This window comes from Psammomys obesus, unplaced genomic scaffold (assembly GCF_907164565.1).
Source record: "Psammomys obesus unplaced genomic scaffold, mPsaObe1.curated_primary_1811, whole genome shotgun sequence".
NCBI lineage: Eukaryota > Metazoa > Chordata > Mammalia > Rodentia > Muridae > Psammomys > Psammomys obesus.
In genome coordinates this window covers 353,872-372,642 of record NW_026592510.1, presented here as the reverse complement: position 1 = coordinate 372,642, position 18,771 = coordinate 353,872, and the positions used below count along the sequence as shown (strand labels likewise).

At 42.7% G+C, this 18,771-nt stretch overlaps 1 protein-coding gene across 2 annotated transcripts in view; it reads left to right on the top strand.

Moving 5' to 3' along the window:
- The window catches only part of Plce1 (phospholipase C epsilon 1), a 250,089-nt gene that overhangs the window by 86,946 nt on the left and 144,372 nt on the right, over positions 1 to 18,771 (top strand). For both annotated transcript variants that reach the window (XM_055614080.1, XM_055614081.1), the window contains exon 2: positions 4,667 to 4,952. In XM_055614080.1, coding sequence (XP_055470055.1) covers positions 4,667 to 4,952 — 286 coding nt within the window. The remainder of the gene's footprint in view (positions 1 to 4,666; positions 4,953 to 18,771) is intronic.

Below are 18,771 nucleotides of genomic sequence, written 5' to 3'. Positions count from 1 at the left end.
CAGCATTCTTCTAATAAATGTTTTGGGTTTGTTTGTCAAAAATTGGTATGACTAGGGCTTGCTAACTCAGATTCTCTTTTCTGGGCTTTGGTGGTAGAGGTGATAGAGACATCGACATTCGTTCTTAGAGCTCTTTCCCTTCTATTTCTTTGTTCAAGTTTAAAGTGAGGTGCAACCTTTTATTGTATTTTATTTTTAATTAAATATAATTACATGATTTCTCCCTTCCAGCCCTTTCTGTATCTCCTTGCTCCCTCTCAAATTCATGGCCTCTTTTTCGTTATATACACACACACATAAATATACAAACACAACCTGCTGAGTTCACTTACTTGTATGCATTTGATCCCAAAGCTGACTGCTTGGTATTGGATGACCAATTAAGGGTCCCATCCCTGAGGAAGACTAATTAATTCTCCTGCTCACAGCCTTCCTTAGTTGCCTGTAGTTCCTTGTCTCGGGGTGGGGCCCTGTGAGACTTCCCACTTGCAGAGTAGCATGTCTATTGCTGTTGCCCTTGTTTGGGTCTTGGTTAGGTTGGGGTATTGTTGAGATGTCATGGGTGAAGCATCCCTGTGATTTCTAGGAGACACAATCTCTCCGAACTACAGACTCTTGGTTCTCCGGCTTTTACAATCTTTCCATCCCCTTTTCTAAGCTGTACCCTGAACCTTTGGTGCAGCACTTGTGTTGTAGATGTATCCATTAGGCTGGGCACCTCCTGATCAATTGTTCTCTACATTTTCACCAGTTGTGTTTTTCTATAATGATCTCTGTCCGTTGCAAAGAGAAGCTTCTTTCATGAGGGATGAAAGCTACATTTATCTGTGGGTCTAAGGATAAGTATTTAGAATGCATTTTGGAATGTCCTGGTTTAATAAAGATAGTAGTAGGCTCTCCTCTTAGACCCGTGACCTCACTAGCCCCAGGTAATTGGCTAGGTTTCTAGTGCCAGGCATGATTTCCCCCTGCTGAGTAAGCCTGAAGTCTCATTAGACAGCTGTCGGTTACTGCTACAATTTGAGGGCCACTATTGCTCCCTGAGGGTTACTTTGCCATGCTGGTCACTCTTAGTTCATGGGCTTCACAGCAAGATAAGACTACTGGTTGCTTCCCTCCCTTGGTGCTTGCATAGCATGAGGTGTAACCTTCTGAGAGTACAGAGTGGTTTTCTCCATATACACTCAGCAATTAACACAGGAAGAACATAGGTAGGACACACTGGAGAACCTCTGTGCATACTTATCGTATAAATCTACCCCCTTCTCCATAGATTACTGAGGGAAGGGCCACAGAATTTCTTCCACCAATAACCAGATATTGGACAAATGTGATAACTAAAGAGAGCCAGAGACTGATGCTGACAGGTAAAACCTTTTGCTTCATGTGACAGTATAGAAATCCTGCCATGTGGTATCTTGTGGGAACCTCAGTGCTATGAGGCTGTCCAGTGTTCAGGGAATGCCTCAGCTTCACACGTACATACAAACTTCACTGATAACGGCCCACTGTTGGATGAAGCCAATCTGACGCCCGAATCTGGCTCACAGCTATGACTTTGTGACCTCCATGTATTAGTTGCTTGTTGGCATTTCCCTGTTGAATTGTAACTATCCTGAAGGCGTAGTGAAAGAAACACAGAACAGGTGGAGACGGACCTGTGGTGTGATGAGAAAAAGGGCTTTAAAAGAGCTGTGGGAGGGGGGGAGTGTATTTCAGAGGTCCCATCAAGATCAAGGAATTTGAAGTAAGTCTGTTAGATTTGAGCAAATTATATTGTGCCATTCTGTGGGCTAAGTGTCCTTTAGCAAACAATTATTGTGAGAAACACTCACACATCCAGTTAATCAAAACAAAATAAATTTCTTTATAACATTTATAGTTATCTTTAGTGTTCCATTAAAGTACAAGTATCGGGGGGCGAATATTTACTGTGTTCAAGTTTCTGTGATCAAGATGTCTGTATGTCTTGCCATACCTTCTAGATCTAAGATTTTGAGAAAAATATACTGGAAAAGTTGGAGAAAGGACTAAATGGGCCATTCGGAATCTATGAAAGTGTTATAATAGGTATAGATCATAGAGCAATGATTGTGGGCACAGTAAGCCTGAGGGCAGCTTGGCAGGAAAAGAAAGTAGGCAACCTATTAGTAACTGAGAACTGTCTGTTCATCTTTTCAAACAAAACATTTGGCCTCACTCCTCTTCTAAGAACAAACAGATACCAAGTGTCAAGGGTTGCACCCTCTAAAGGACTGGAACTCTTTGCTTTAAGGCTCTCTGTTACCAGGCTGTCTAGCCTTTCTCACTGCACAGTTAACACTCCCCACACACACCCCCCCATGCATACCCTGCTCTATTTGCTATTGACAGGGCAGAGTCTGCATTTTCCAGCCCCATCGCGTGGGTTCTATCCTGAACTACCCTCCCCACCTAACTGCAGTTAGAGTCACAACTGCTTCTTAAGGTTCAGGCCAAACACTGCTTTCCCTGTGGAGCCTTTCTTAGTCCTCACAAGAATGTGCTTGTGACATTCTGGACCATTTAGTCCTGAAGAGTTTGTGTGGGACTTACTGAGGTATAGGTTGCCTGTGTGGTTTGATATGTATGACAGGGTGACAACGGAGATTGCTCTCCTTTTTGAACAACATCAGTGTCTAGGAAAAGACAGGCACTGAGAAGAAAGTCATGGCCTGAGAGCTGCATTTGCCCAGACAGGGTTAGGATGACATTGTCCAGCCACCATGAAGCATAGTAATAACTACATCACGCTGAATAACGTAGACTGTGCTCTCTAGTTAACAAGCTCCCGTCATTCCTTGAGGAGGAGTGCATGCTGTCCTACAGAGTTACCCAATAGTAATGGGCGCTGTTTCTTAACACTAAGTCAGGTATGCTACGTGAGTTTCCTTAGTGAATCCCACAGTGTCCCTAAGAAGCAGCACTATTGGCCCCACTTTACAGAGGAGGAACCTGACTCAAAACCTTCAAGTCCCTTACTCATGCTCATGACCAACTCTCTGGCCAGTCAAGGCAGAACCAGGTATCTATCCATCCCCTATACCTCACCTCAGAATCTGGATACAATCCCAACACACCATTTTCTTGGACACAGTTGTGTGCAGAAGTTTAATGACAGAAAGTAAAGCTAAGAATTGTCACTCTGACTGTAAATGGCAAAGATGTATCAGCATGCAGAAAAGCAAAGTATGAATCTAGGTTAGCCCAGTTTGAATGCTGGGGTTGGGTGGGATGTTGAGATTGTTCCAGGGTTTCATAAGAACCTAATACAGGGGCTTTTTAAGAACCATAGTTAAGGTAAAATTTGGATTGTACACCATCATGAAGGCACCTCCATTGCCACTCTGCCACAAGCTCATTGTAGGTCTGTGATCTCTGTGAGATGAAAAACTCTCTGATTTGCCTAGACCTGACACAGAAACTGTGAATAAACCAAAGCAAGATGTTCAGGGTGTCATGATGAATTCGTTGTCGAGTAGTATCCCTTCCTTCCTCCTTTACAAAGCCAAAGATGCACCTTCGTGTGACATTTCTTCCGTGTGTTCACATATTGTCTGAAAGACTCCACCTCACACAACCCAACACCTCCTTGCAGTATTGTTGAACTCCATAATAGCCAGAACTCTTCTTCAGCGAAATGTGGAAACACTACAGTGCAAGCAGTATGTTTTACCCTCTGCATTTGCCCATGTTTTTCTTCACAGTGAATCACACTGCACGATGTCTAAGTTCAGGACTACGTTAGTCATTCCATCCTATCGGAAGAAGAAAAGGCTGAGAACATGTTCTGATCAGATCATTCTTGGTGAATACAAGTGATCAAAGAAGAAGGTCTCAAGAAAATGACAGAGCAGAAATACTGAGCAGGGGCCTGGAGAGATGGCTCAGTGGTTAAGAGCACTGTCTGTGCCTCCAAAGGACCTGGGTTCAATTCCCAGCACCCACATGGCAGCTCACAACTGTCTGTAACCCCAGTTCCAAGCATCTGACACCCTCACACCAATGCACATAAAATAAAGTTCAATAAATTATTTTTTAAAAAGATGTTAAAAAAATAAAGAAATACTGGGCAGGGGTTAACTCTCTGAATGTGGGAGAAGAGGGTAGAGGAAGAGAGTAAAAATGTCAAAGACTTTGATGCTACCTGATAGACTGGAAGAGTATGCCCATGAGGGAAATCTTCCCCATGACCCTCTCTCATCTCTGCTTTACTTTCTTCATGAAGCAAGAATTCCCTGCGTAGGTCAGATTGAATCATGGAGAAAGGCAGGCAGACATAGTCAGTCATGCAAGAGAGCCCAAACGGATGAGAGAAGGGTTTGTCCTTGCGGCTCTACAGAACATTGTTCTCCTGTGGAGGAGGAGAAATTTGAGCTGAATGTATTTTTGGTTGGTGCAACTTTAAGTGCTCTACTTGATGGCAGAGTTGTTTGAATGGCCTGTTTCATAACTGCACGGAGCTTCTCCAAATAGATGGTGTCTGTAGAATGTTCAGGTTAATGCATTCGTGCAGAGCTCAAAGGTGTTTGTGCGTAGACCGACTGAGCCTTCTTTCTTAATAAGTCATCTTGGCATTTTGTCAACAAGCTAATTTGCTTTTCTAAGAAACCAGATGAATACTTCCTGTACTTTGTGCTATTCACAGATCTACAGTGCAGTGAGAAGAGAAGAAACAGAAGATACAGTTGGATCTCTTCTCCATTGCCCCACACAGCTCCCAAGCTCTGAGGCAGCCCATGGAACGATTAGAGCTGGTCTGTGCTTAAAGCAGTGTGGACGAGACCCCAAATGTGAGTACCGTGCCACCCTCCAAAGGACATCCATAGCCCAGTATATCACCGGTTCTCTCCTTGAGGCAACCACATCTTCAGGAGCAAGAAGCAGCCTTCTCAGTACCTTCGGAGGATCCACTGGGCGAATAATGCTGAAAGGTAATGTCTAGAATTTCATTCTTAACTTTTCATATTTGCCATTAGAGAAAGTCTTAATCATTCAATATGTATCTGCTGGTAAAAAATTGAGTCCACATGTCAGAAACTCTAAGAACACAAAGCAAAAGCTGTTTTGAGTAAACAGAAAAATTAAGTCTCTTAAGACTTAAACAAATAACAATCATTAATGTTTTAAAGTTCATTTTTTCTTTTTTGTTTGTTTGTGTGTGTGACAAGGTTCCTCTATGTAATATTAGCTGTCCTGGACTTGCTTTGTAGACCAGGCTGTTTTTGAAATTCACAAAGATCCACCTGCCTCTGCCTCCTGAGTGCTAGGATTAAAGGTGTGCTCCACCACACCTGGCTTAAAGTTCATTTTTTAAAAATAGTAAATGGCTAAAATTCTATCTTTAATTCTTTTACATTTGTTTCTTTGTTTTGCATGTGGCGGTGGGTAGATGATTGCACATATGTTACAGTTGTGCATCTGGAGGTCATAAAAGAGAGAACTTGTAGGACATTGGTTCTACCCTTCCACCATATGGGTGCCAGAGATTGGACTCAGGTCTTTGGGCTTGATGGCAAACATCTTTACCCACGAAACCATCTTGCTGATCTTTAAATCTTAAACAAAACAATTATGCAGGTGGGTAGTTTCTCCTAGCAAAAATCCATGAAAGATGTTAATTATTCTGATAAGATGCTAGTAAGTAAATATGATTACATTGAAAGTCAGCACTGCTTAGGAACAGAGCAAAACCTAAATATTCTTCACATATAGAATGAATAGGTTTCTGCTCACAATCCCATTGTAAAGGCCAAGAAAAGCAGGCATAACACAGAGAAATGAAAGCCAGTGGAAAATAGGGACCCTGTGACTTCCCATGATACGTAGACACATACATAGTCACAAACGGCCGTGTACTAGAGAACCTCAGAGACTTGCTCACTACACAGCTGTCACAAACTGCTTGGCAGCCTTCCCTGGCAGGAAGCTACCAGCTAGACAGGAACCATGCAAGGTTGTGTTCCACTGCCCTGGGGGCTGCCAAGGGCTGCATCTGACATCCAGCTGCTCAGTCAGAGAGTAGACGCTGTCCCTCTACAGTGAGCCCTCAGACCAGGGCTAGCCAGGCAGTGACCTTGCGCCTCCATCATCAGCCTCTCTTGTTCTGTCCTTGAATTCACCCTTGGCAGGCCTGAGAGGAATGCCATTTCTTCCTGGTATTCCATATGGAGTGCCATATTGGATGGTTTTCTGCTATTGCCTTAACATATGGGGATTGGCTTCAAATGAGGAAGAGAAGGGAAACACACAACATGGGAGTACTAATCTGAAACAATAACATGAAGAAAGTTGGTTCTGGCTATACACCCCCACCCTCGTGGGACATTAACTGTCTACACAGTAAGGAATCCCCACCACCAGCAGCACCACCCCAGGACTGAAAGTGTCTCTACTCTGATGTGCCTCCCCCGCCCCCAGACACTAGCAGGACAACGTTTTCTGTGCTGTTCTTCCCAAGACATTGAGCTGAGATTAGCATGTGGAACTGGCATGGTTTCAGTGCATGCAACTGCATGGCAGGCCCTCATGAGAGTTCACCAACCCACGCTTACCACATATCCATGCTGTACTCCATAGACTGAAGGTGTTATGGAAGATCCAACTGTGGTGTTGCCAGTCAGCTTCTTTGCCACCTTTACAAGGTGGCAAGACTGGCATGCATGAAATAATTCAAGGTAAGTATCATAAGGAACGTCCCAGTGCTCAAGGAGTTATATCTGACAAATGACTGAGCATGAAATAAAAGCAAAGCAAAGTCAATACACGTGACCCTCTTCTTCCAGAAAGCTAAGGTCGAAACTGAGACAGGAGTGCTAACAGTGTCCCACAGACCTGTGAGAGTAAAGACCCTGGCCAGTGCACCTGTTGCTGTGAGCCATCCTAACTTGATCTTGATTGCTGTTGTGCTTCCTTGTTGGGAATAGCGCCTCATACCTCACTTCCCCCTGGAGCCACACTAGATCATCAGCTAATGTGAGAGCCTTCAACTGGTGTCTTAAGCTTGAGCTAGAATTTAATTTTCTGTGTGTAGCTTCTTAATGGTTTCTAGTAACCATCAAATTAGTTCCTGCTAAATAACACCATTAGCTGGTTGATTTTTTTGCTCTGGGCTTGCTTCTGTTGTTTCTAGCTTGTTAGCTTGGAGGCTGATTTCAACGCCAATGCTCTCTTCCATGGGTTTGCAAAGTTTCAAAATGCCTCAGTTAAATATATGTTTCTTCAATATGCAGTGGGAAATGTGCAACAAAACACCCCGACCAAATGGGTTTCTCAACACACACAGACACACACAAAGCAAAGGAAACCTTCATTAACTAGCTCAAATATGCCATTCTGTGGTATATTTCAAAAACATTATTTTGTAAACAACAAATGCATGCGACTTTTGTCAATTAAATTTCCAAAGTATGGTGAGTTCCAGACCAGTCATAGTGAGACCCTGTCTTAAAAATTGTATTTAGTTTAATTTAAAAATTACTTTTTAAAGAAGAAAACACAAACAACTGAGACTTACAAGGCACAGGATATTGTCAGAATCTGTAGAATTCTCATGTTGGGTAGCAGGTCTTGAACCACCAGGGAACCTAGAAAAAGAGGCTGAATGCTCTGCTTCGGTTGGCCACTTCTTTCATTGTTCACTATTTGTTCTGTGGCATAGATTTGGTTGGTAGCTTTCAGGTTTGAATTGCTAATGAAAGGTTGACCTATAAGGATACAGGTATAATGGCACTTAGGAGGCTGACTCACAAGGATAATCAGTTTGAGACCAACCTCAGCTCCATACACAATTGTGTCTAAAGAAAACCAAGAAAGCAGAAGAAACTTGTAAAGAATGCACAACACGTATTCAGTCTTCAGCTCTCAAGTAGACTGTGTTCTGGAAGTTTACTTCTCAGGAGCTATGTGGACCCTTGGACACTCTGTCGGAGAAGTGGCACTAAATGTGGTTTGGTTCCTAGACTTTAGTTCTCAGAATCTCGTCAACCTGCGCACAAACGGAAATCTACACACTCTACTGCGGGCTGCTGAAAGTTGGTCTTTAGCAGGGTGTGGGGTGGGAAACATTAGAAGTGGGTTAAATGGCATTTCCTGTCAAGAAGAAATTATTTCCATTGGAGATGAGTAACAAGTTAAGACTTCTACTGGACTTTGAGAAGAGTTCTCAGCCAGTTTCTGAGATGCTACATGGTGGCAGCTCTAGTTCTTGATGATGGTCACTTGCACTTTGATGCTCCTACCTGGACGGAAGAACCAGAACATTCCAGAGTTACTTTTTTAAAAATGGGACAAAGTGGGAGAGATGGAAAAGCACAGGAGCATTTCCCCAGAGAGAAAAGGGAAAGAAGAGGGTCAAAGGATGACCTCTCCAAGGGGGAGTTCATGTTTGAAGCCTGTGAAAATGAACTGGGGGAGGTAGAAACAAAGGAGGAGACAGAAAATTCCACTTGTACGAGGCACATGGTCTCGGTGGTGGAGGCAGAAAGTGGAATGGCAGTTATAGCTGAGGCAATGGGGAATGTGGAGTTAGTTGGCACAGTTTCAGTTTTCCAAGAGGACAGTTCTGGAGATGGGCAGGAACACAGCTGTGTGAATGTACTTAATGCTTATGAACCCCCATTCAGAAATGTTAGGGAAGAAGCTGTAATTTTTTTGCCTATTTTACCACAGTTAATGAGAGAAAGTGAAGTGGGGATGGGGAAGAAGGGCTCATGCCATGCCGGTCTTCCTTCCTAGGTCTACATGAGTTTACAAAGATCTGAGGAATTCGCCTCCTGGTAGTGGCTTTGGGTACAAATGGGGATTGCAGCAACTTGCTGGAAAAAATAAGGGAAGAGGCTGTCCAGCAGCTTATCACCACACCAAGCCAGGGCTCTGGCAATCTTGTGTCTTTGCCATCGTGTGTGGGATGGTCTGAAGATGGAGACAGCCAATAACCCAGAGAGTGAGCAGAGTTTATTTTTGTTTGTTTGTTTGTTTGTTTTGGTTTTGTTTTTTTCTGTTTGTTTGTTTGTTTGTTTTGTCCTTAGGATAATTGTCTAATTATTGTCTAATAATGGTCTATTAAGTTGAAAGTTTCCCAGATTCCAAGATATTAATGATTTTTTGTTTATTTATTTTTGCGTATCTATGTATGAATTTATACTTATGTGTGTACAGGTGCGCTTGCCTGTGTGCATTTGCAGAGGCCAAAAGAAGACATCTGATGTCCTCTTCTGTCACCCTCCACTTATTTCATTGAGGAAGAGTCTTTCCCTAAACCTGTGTCCTTCATGTTTTGGAAAGATTGAAAACCAGAAAGTTTCAGCGACAGTCTGATCTCCATACCACTGCAGAGCCTCTGTGATGGCAGTATTGATGCCCAGATTGTTACATGGGTAGCTGAGATCTGAACTCATGATTTCACAACATGGTAGTTTTTTTTTAGTGTCAACTTGCTATGTGCCTAGAGTCAGCTGTGAAGAGGAAGCCTCAAAAGAGGGTATTTTCTTGACTGTCATTTGATATGGAAGGGCTCACTCCACTGTGGAGGTTGTCACCCTGGGAATATGGTCCTGGGTTGTATAAGGAAGCCAGCTGAGCAAGCCACAGGGAGCAAGCAAGTAAGCAACATTCCTTCACAGTCCCTGCTTTAGTTCCTGACTCCAGAACGTGGCTCCTTCCTTGGCTTCCCTCAATGATATGATATGTGTGTGATCTGGAAGAGTAAGTGAAATCAACCCTTTCCTCTGCAGGTTGTTTGTGAACACGGCACTTATCACAGTAACAGAAAGCAAAGTAATTTTCAGGATAATTGCTGTCAATTGTCAGACGGTCTCTTCATCTCAAGAGACATGTTCTGATATAAAGCGTTAATCAGCCAGGATACGCCCTTAAATGTAAGAGTGTGCTGTTTCCAGATGGACAGGTAAAGAGCCTCTGCTCTTGATGAAGTGACTTCTACTAGTTGACCTCTCTCACTTACTGTCTCTTCTGTACTCCCCTCCCCCCACTAGCCTCATTAGACTCCCAAGATCAACACTGTGGTAATGGCAGTCAAAAGAATCGCCGCCTTCATAGACTCACAAAGTATCCAAGTGTAGTGGCATCTGCGGGTACACACCTGCACTCAGCCTGTGAGAGGCCCAGGCAGAAGGATGCCAAGTTTGAAGGTAGCCTGGGTAGTATTAAAAGATCCATCTCTCCCAAAGCAAAGCATGAGAACAATGATAAATCCCCACAAGATACGGTAAAAATGGAGAGGAAAGGGTGAGGTAATCCATAGAAATATGAGGCGCTGAGAGAGAACAATAAAATAAAGATGTGGTGATGAGGATTTTTCAAATAGAGCGATTGGGTGTCCTCACATGTGTACGTGTCATCAGCTGATAGAACAGACAGTGCCGCAGGCACACTTTTCCCTCTAACATTATTGAGTAAAGTTTGTAAATGACAAGATTAAACATCACAGTTTACCGGTATAAACTGTAGTGACTGACATTGAAAGTATGCAACAGGAAAGAAAAATGCCACTGTTTGTTTTTAATAACTTTACATGTGCCTGTACATCTGTGCATAACTATTCAAACTACTGGTCATTCATAGACTATAGCTAGAAGAGTGATATAAGAACAAAGAGTGTCTCATAGAGTCAATTTTCTTATTTTAAATTAGAAGATATTTTGCTTCTGATAGAAAAGTCTGACATATTTTCAAATTATATATTTTTCTTTTACTGCAATAATTATATGCTATCAGTTTCTTTCTCAAGAGTTAATAGCTTTGAATACTAAAACCAGAAATCATCGTAGGAAAACATACACCTTTGGAGTGCATAACTATATCTCATAAATAGCTTTGTTTATAATGGCTGTCTCACTGGACTTCCTCCTAATCAAAACAGTTAGCCCTTGCATGCCTACCAGGCTGAGAAGGTATGCACATAGCTTCAAATCCAGGGTTTCTGTTTGTTTAAAGAAACGTCCTGACTTATTAGTTTTGCTACCTTGAAATTATTTGGTGGATAAAAATATACCTTAATGTGATGCTGAGTATATTTCTGTAGCAGTTAATTAATTAAGAATTATTCATTATTCGCCTACTGTGGCCTAGAGTTATGTCAACTATGGGTAGAATGCAGATACATGTGGAAATCTGCAGCTTGTAGAACCGTGTTTCTCATTCCAGAGAAGACGTAATGCTTGGTCTCAGGCCAGCTGAAGTAGCCCTTACTACCTAAAGTGAGAAATTGCTGGCCTGCTCAACTGAAATGGGGCCATATGTCACAGTATCAGGAAGTTTGATTGGCACATGACAAAATGCCTCTGGGGCCCCAGGTAGTCAGGTGTTGTTACAAGAACAGAGTCCATACACAGGGTAACCTCAGCATCTGGTCAGCCAGCTTTGATCCAGAGTGAGTGTGCCATCAGATGTGACCCCTAATTTGATTGGGTAGCTGTATCTCAGTCAACTCTTACTTGTCTTCATTTTGCCCCCAGAAATTACTTTATGGAAAGAAAACATTCTGTCCTATATCTCAGTGGAAGTGTTGCCACGGGGTGAGGGAAGGATGGGAGGCAGTATGCCAGATAACTGAGGGTCCTTTGAGTTCTAATCAGTGAATCCAGGAAGGTGATTGGTACGAAGTCTAGTGCCTAAGAAGCACTCAGGGCTTCAAATTAAAATGTCAAGTCTTGGTTACATATTCCAGAAATTCATCTGCCAGAGATATCTGAAATGCACACCAAGATCTAATTTAATAGTGACTAGTTTCCAAGGTATTCTAAACCCCAAACCTTGCTAAATATTGAAAGTGAAAACTATTCTAAAAGATAACTTTTCAGGGTTGCTAACTAAATGTTTAATTTTTTAAAAAAGCAGAGTAAGGGAGAGGCAAATCTAATCAGAAAAAGAACACAGCAACTGGATTGCGCCAGGGGAATCAAGTACTGCTTCTGAACTCGGAGCTAAAGAAAGAACTTAAGAACTGTGTTTGAAGCTGAAAAGACTAACAATAGATAAACAAAACGAGAAATGCAACTTAAAATAATTGGGAGAATGGGTCAAAGCTCCCATCGGCGTGGTTATGGCCAAGAAAGGCTGTTCGTGCATCATCTATCTTGATGTACTGTTTCCATGAGCACACACTGCACTTAGAATTTTGAAAAGAGGCCAATGTGAAGGCTTTGATGAGATCAGGCCCCTTACTGCCTGTTTTTAGTGGCTGAAATGAAAACCATTTGGGTTTCTCCTCGAAATGAAATCTGAAGAGAGGAGACATGGAGCCTTTGTTGAAGTGAGGTGATGAAAGGTACCCACACATGAATGAGTGCTACTTTAGGCTCTCTTGATTCTGTTAGGAAAATTAGTCTCTGACTTGTGCTGTTGTTGAGATGGAGTTGGATGTGAGCATCACTCTGTCCTAGGTTTGAGTCTTGACATCAGTGCTCTCATTTAAAACAGCTTTACTCTTCCGAACTTCAATTTCTGCATCGGTAAAATGAAAATCAGACTAACAACTCTGTTTTCAGGACTGGGTGGGATAGGTATACAAGGAATCTAGTACCTGATAAGTCTTCGATCAGCCTTGAGACGGTGACAGTCCCTGAGGATGGTGGCGGTGATGGTGCTCCCACTCTTTAAGGAATCCCTGAGGATGGTGGTGGTGATGGTGCTCCCACTCTTTTTTAAGGAATCCCACCTGCCAGCCCTCTGCTACATTCACCAGCTCTCCAATAAACACAGTCATAGTATGGGTTTTCCTGGCTATGGGCCCTTGCACTAGCAACTTAAGGGAATACCTAAGATTAAGTCACCTGTGGCTTCTGGCAGCCATTTGTAACTTCCTTAGATTTTCCTTAGTTTTCATGCAATTCATGCATTTCATTCATTCAGGCATTTACTTCACAATATTTACTGAGCATCTTCTCTGTGTCAAAACTACAACAGTAAACAAGAAGCAACCTTTACTTTCTAGGACTACACTGCCAGTAGAGACGGACAAATGACAAATAAGCGTGCAGCTTTAGCATGGCGAAGGGCTGTATTTGAAATAAGGATAGCACCTAGGGGCACAGAGAAAAGTACATGCATGAACTGTCTTGAGTGGAGTGTGGAAATTCTAAAACTACTTAAGAGCCTAAAGGAATGTGAACGGGGTTTAACAAGGGGCAGAGAGGAGGGGGAAGGCAACATCCTACTTACATTAGAGAACTCTTTTTGTTTCTACCTAATTCTCTTCTGCCTCTCTCTGTTCTCACAACAGTAGAAAGTGTGCTACACGTTCACTGTTGCTGGCTTTGGGAGCGGTGCTGGCTAGTTTTTATGTCCGATTGACACAGGCTAGAGCCTTTTGAGAAGAGGGGACCTCAGTTGAGGTGCCCCATAAACAGATTGTCCTGTGCATAATTATGCCTGTGGTTTGTTTTCTTGATTGCTGATCACTATGGAAGAGTCTATCCCACAGTGAGTAGTGCCACTCACGTGCAGATGGTCCTGGATGGTATGAGAAAGCAGGCTGAGCAAGCTGTGAGGAAAAAGCCAGTAAACAGCATCTCTCCAGACCCTCTGCATCCCTTCATTCTTCCAGGTCCTTCCTTGAGTGATAGAGTATGGCCCGAGAGGTGGAAGGTGAAATAAACCCTTTCTTCCCTGAGTTGCTGTGGTCATGGTGTTTCTGGCTACCCAGTGCCACTGTTTCCCTTAGCTTGGCAGGCAGGTGCTAACCCACACATGAAACACATCAGCCTCCCCGACTTGCTCCTGCCACACCTCATTTTCATACCTGCCTGGCCCTGCAGGCATCCACATTTGTGAGCCTTATATTACATTCTGGTTGTCTCTTATGCTGTGGAGTGTTTCAGTTCAATGATTCAGGAAGGAAGCTAGACCAGGAGTTGGAGCAAAGAGGAGACAACTATCTTGACCCAGGCTTGCACAGTCAGGCTCCCTGAAGAGCCAGGAGGTAGAGCAGGTGGAGAAGTGGGAGAGATGTGAGGGGGAAGTGTGTATATAGCCTGGGAGATGAAAAGGAAGTGGTCCAGTGTCACAGGGAGAGGGAAGAGTCATTTGACTGATGTGCCTACAAGTCAGAGGGTGAGGTAAAAGCTTGGTGGTAATGCTTTAGAGAGCCCAGGCAGAGTCTTAGCAGGTTGGATTTTAGGAAAGTCCTACCAACAGTGAGTGGCCTGTGGCCCAGAGCGTGAGAGGCAACCCCTGTGTGGAGAAGAATGGCAGCTGCAAGCTCAGGTAATGCAGATTACTTCTGCATTAGGAATTGGTGTGCTCAAAATGAAGATCCAAGAGTCAGTAAGAGCCCTTGTTAGTTTGGGTTGCCATGAAGTAGTGATTGCAGAAAAAGGACTAGTTTAGAAAATTCAACATCACCTGAGGAAAAAATGAAATGTAATGAAAAATGTAGTTAAATACAGTTGGTTAAGAACGGGGCATTTTTACTACAACATGGTACTGTTTTTTTTGTTGTTGTTGTTTTAAATCTCTATGTCTGTGTCAAGGAATAGCATCTACCCTGAGTACAGCTATCTGAGTGCTTCTAGCATATCTGTATCTGGCTCAGCAAAGCAGCTGGGAGCAAAGCCTCCTTGGGACTGACATAAAGCATAGATCTTGCCCAAATGTGGAAAACCTTTAGGGACGCTGAAACCATTAGGGATCCGTAACCCTGACTTGAACCAAGCAGAATAAACAAACCCCTGCCCAAACTGGAACTCGCCGGATGCCTTGCAGAGCTATCCAAGGAGAAAGGCTGGAGCCTCCAGGGTCTTTGAGTGGGTTAACATCTTGTTTCAGACACTCAGCTTGAGTCTGATGAAAATGCGTGTGTTTCACTCTGTCCTTTGAAATGTTGTAATATCTCAGTTGCCAACCTACCAATGGTTGGAGCTCTGAACCAATAACATACACTTTTATTTTTTCCTTCCTGAAAGTAGTATGTTAAAACCAAGCTAGACCTATTGGAATTGTGATAGAAATTCTGAGGTTGGAATGGCTCCAGAGAGCATTCACATTTTCCATGGATGGAGTCTTGGTATATTCCCAACTCCTATTTCTATTTTCAATATCCTTTGTCATTCTTCCAGCTTAATAGTTTAGTTTTCTATATGCATAGCAGAGCAAAACTTTATGGCTGTCTCTCCCTGACAGCTAAGTCATATCATTTTAGACTCCTTTGAAAAAAGAAAAAAAGAAAGAAATAAAAGAAAACTGGCAGGCAGTGTGGAGAGCTATTACATCACTTTAGTGCCCACTGTGGGCTATAGACTATGTTAAGTACTGTTTGGGAACAGTGCAGGGAGCTGGTTAAAATATATATATATATATATATAATCCCCTGATGTTCACAACCTTCCATAAGGTAGAGATGAGACATTTAAATGGGAAAGCAAGGCACAGAGCAGCTTGGAACTGAGCCCTCAGTGGTTACAGACCCTGAGCTCACAGGAACATGGTTTGAATTAGTCTAGAGCTACATCCAGCCATTATCTGACTCTGATTTACCTAGGAAATGGGTGTCATATAGTGTAGTTATTGGAAACACCTACACATATTTGCTCAGACCTTTCTTAGCTAAGGATGAAACAGAAGAGAAAGACAGTTTTTTCCAACTCTAGGAACTGATAATTTACTTGACAGAGTAAATTGACTGTGTGAACAAGTGACCATATTGTTGGGTGATACACAAAGGCAAAGTTCAGTGATTAAGAATGTAGGGTTTGGGAGGGGGAGGGAGATGGTAATAAAATACATGTGACCTGAATGCAGAGGAGTGATTATTTGGGAAAGAGGAAGAGGACCAATAAGAGAGGGCAGGAGGTATGAGGCAGTGGAGGAGGAGAATTAATTAAAACAAAGTATAATTAATAGTATAATTAATTAGAACAAAGTATATATTATATGCTTATGTATAATATTAATAAACTTAAATGATCATGTATAAAGATATGAGACCCTTTACTTTGTATGCTAACTTTAAAAATAAGTTAAAATTTAAAAACAAATATTTTTGTTAGTTTTCTTTAAAAAAGAAAAAAAAGCACGTGAATTATAATAAGACTCCCAAATATATTCAGGGAGTGATCTGGGAAGATCACTTAATTCCTCTCTTCCTACATTTCATCATCTTAACCTGTAGAATGGGCCAGTGCATATACTCATTCTGGAAAGTACAATGGGATACAATACATAAAGCACATGAATTTATTAGAATATTGTCTCCCAAAGTGAAGATGGAGCAAAGACAACAATCAGAAAAAGCAAAAGCAAAGTTCTCATGGTAGGATAAGTCTCAGGAGGGGGAATAGCAGGGTCAAGTTTATGGGGCCTGAGGGGAGGTCTCTGAAGTTGTGTTGGGTGCTAGGTCATGGCAAACCTCAGGACAGGAATATGAGACAGCAACCCGTCCTGGATCTTACATTCAGGGTTTATGTCTCCCATCCACATCAGAACCCTCCCTAAGGGGCACCAACATGGGCAGCACCTTTCCTGCCCTGAGTCTCTTCATCTTCTCAGAAAACTTACCTCCTGCTCTAGCTCAGCCCCGAGAAAGCTGGCATTTTTTCCTCTTTTTTATTTTAATTTTTATTAATTACACTTTATTCACTTTGTATCCCCCCCCATAAACCCCTCTCTCCTCCCCTCCTAATCCTACCCCCCCCCCCCTTCTCCACGCATGCCCCTCCCCAAGTCCGCTGATAGGGGAGGTCCTCCTCTCCTTCCTTCTGATCCTAGTCTATCATATCTCATGAGTGGCTGCACTGTCATCTTCTGTGGCCTGTTAAAGCTGCTCCCCCCTCAGGGGGAGGTGATCAAAGAGCAGGCCAATCAGTTCATGTCAGAGGCAGTCCCTGTTCCCATTACTATGGAACCCACTTGGACACTGAACTGCCATGGGCTACATCTGTGCAGGGGTTCTAGGTTATCTCCATGCATGGTATTTGGTTGGAGTATGAGTCTCTGGAAAGACCCCTGTGTTCAAATTTTCTGGTTCTGTTGCTCTCCTTGTGGAGCTCCTGTCCTCTCCAGATCTTACTATTTCCCACTTCTTTCATAAGATTTCCATGCATTCTGCCCAACAGTTGGCCATAAGTCTCAGCATCTGCTTTGATAGTCTGCAGTGCAGAGCTTTTCAGAAGCCCTCTGTGACAGGTTCCTAACTTTTTTCCTGTTTTCTTCTTCTTCTGATGTACATCCTCTTTGCCTTTGGGGATAGGGATTGAGCATTTTAGCCAGAGTTCTCCCACTTGATTAGTTTCTTTGGGTGTACAGATTTTAGTAGGTTTATCCTATATTATATGTATGTATGAGTGAGTATATACCGTGTGTGTCTTTGTGCTTCTGGGATAGCTCACTCAGGATTATCCTTTCCAATTCCCACCATTTACCTGCAAATTTTATGATTTCCTTGTTTTTTTCATTGCTGAGTAATATTAGCAACAAACCAAGTAATCCAATTAAAAAATGGGGAACAGAGCTAAACAGAGAATTCCCAATAGAGGAATATCGAATGGCAGAGAAACACTTAAAGAAATGCTCAACGTCATTAGTCATCAGGGAAATGCAAATCAAAACAATCCTGAGATTTCACCTTACACCCATCAGAATGGCCAAGTTCAAAAACCCAAGTGACAACACATGCTGGAGAGGGTGTGGAGAAAGGGGAACCCTCCTCCACTGCTGGTGGGAATGTAAACTTGTATAACCACTCTGGAAATCAATCTGGCACTTGCTTTCTCAGACAACTAGGAATAGCACTTCCTCAAGATCCAGCCATACCACTCCTAGGCATATACCCAAAAGAGGCTCAAGTACACAATAAGGGCATTTGCTCAACCATGTTTGCAACAGCTTTATTTGTAATAGCCAGAAGCTGGAAACAACCCAGATGCCCCTCAACTGAAGAATGGATACAGAAATTGTGGTACATCTACACAATGGAATATTACTCAGCAATGAAAGCTGGCATTTTTAATGCAGAAATTCCCTTTCCAACGATAAGAGAGAAATGGAAGGGAGAGTGGGAAGAAGGGATAGGTGAAGACAAATGGCGGAGGACAAGGAAAGGGAAGGCAATGACACGCACATGCACTGAAGCAGACATGTTCTAGAAAGCTCAGAGACCGGAGACCAGCTCATCAAAAATTGACTCACAGACCCAGCTTTGCCAGTGGAGATCATTTGTAAAGCTTCAGCTCTTCTCTTCCCTGCTTCGGTCCATATATATGGTCTTGGAGAGAGTAAGCTATCTGAGAAAAATCTACCTATATGGCTGTCATGTCCCTTCTAGAACTCATGGAGGGCTCCCTGTCTTTGATTCTTTTATTTGTGTCTATTCCACTCTACCTTGAGGTCTAACGATAAGCCCAGAAGGTGGCATCAGCAGTTTGTTGTGACCACTTAACCCACTTTTCTTGACTCAGGTTTTGATCTAAACTATCAAGGGCACAGACTCTTAAACCCAAATCGAACAATATTGCTACCATTAATTGACTCGGGCACCATGCTGCATTCACTGTTCTCAGTACCTTCCGAATTAATGTCAACCCACCTGTAACTGGAAATGCAGTCCCAGAGCCAGCAAGTCTCTGACCTCACCTGTGACATTAAGAGTCAGGATCTGCCTTTTTGCTTTTTGAGATAGAATCTTGTTTTATGCCACTTCATTGCACAAATTGTAATCTTCTCTCCCTTGCCTATGCCACCAATCCCTCTGTCTCAGTTTTGTGATCTGCTTTAAAATATTTCAAATTCCCTCTTCTA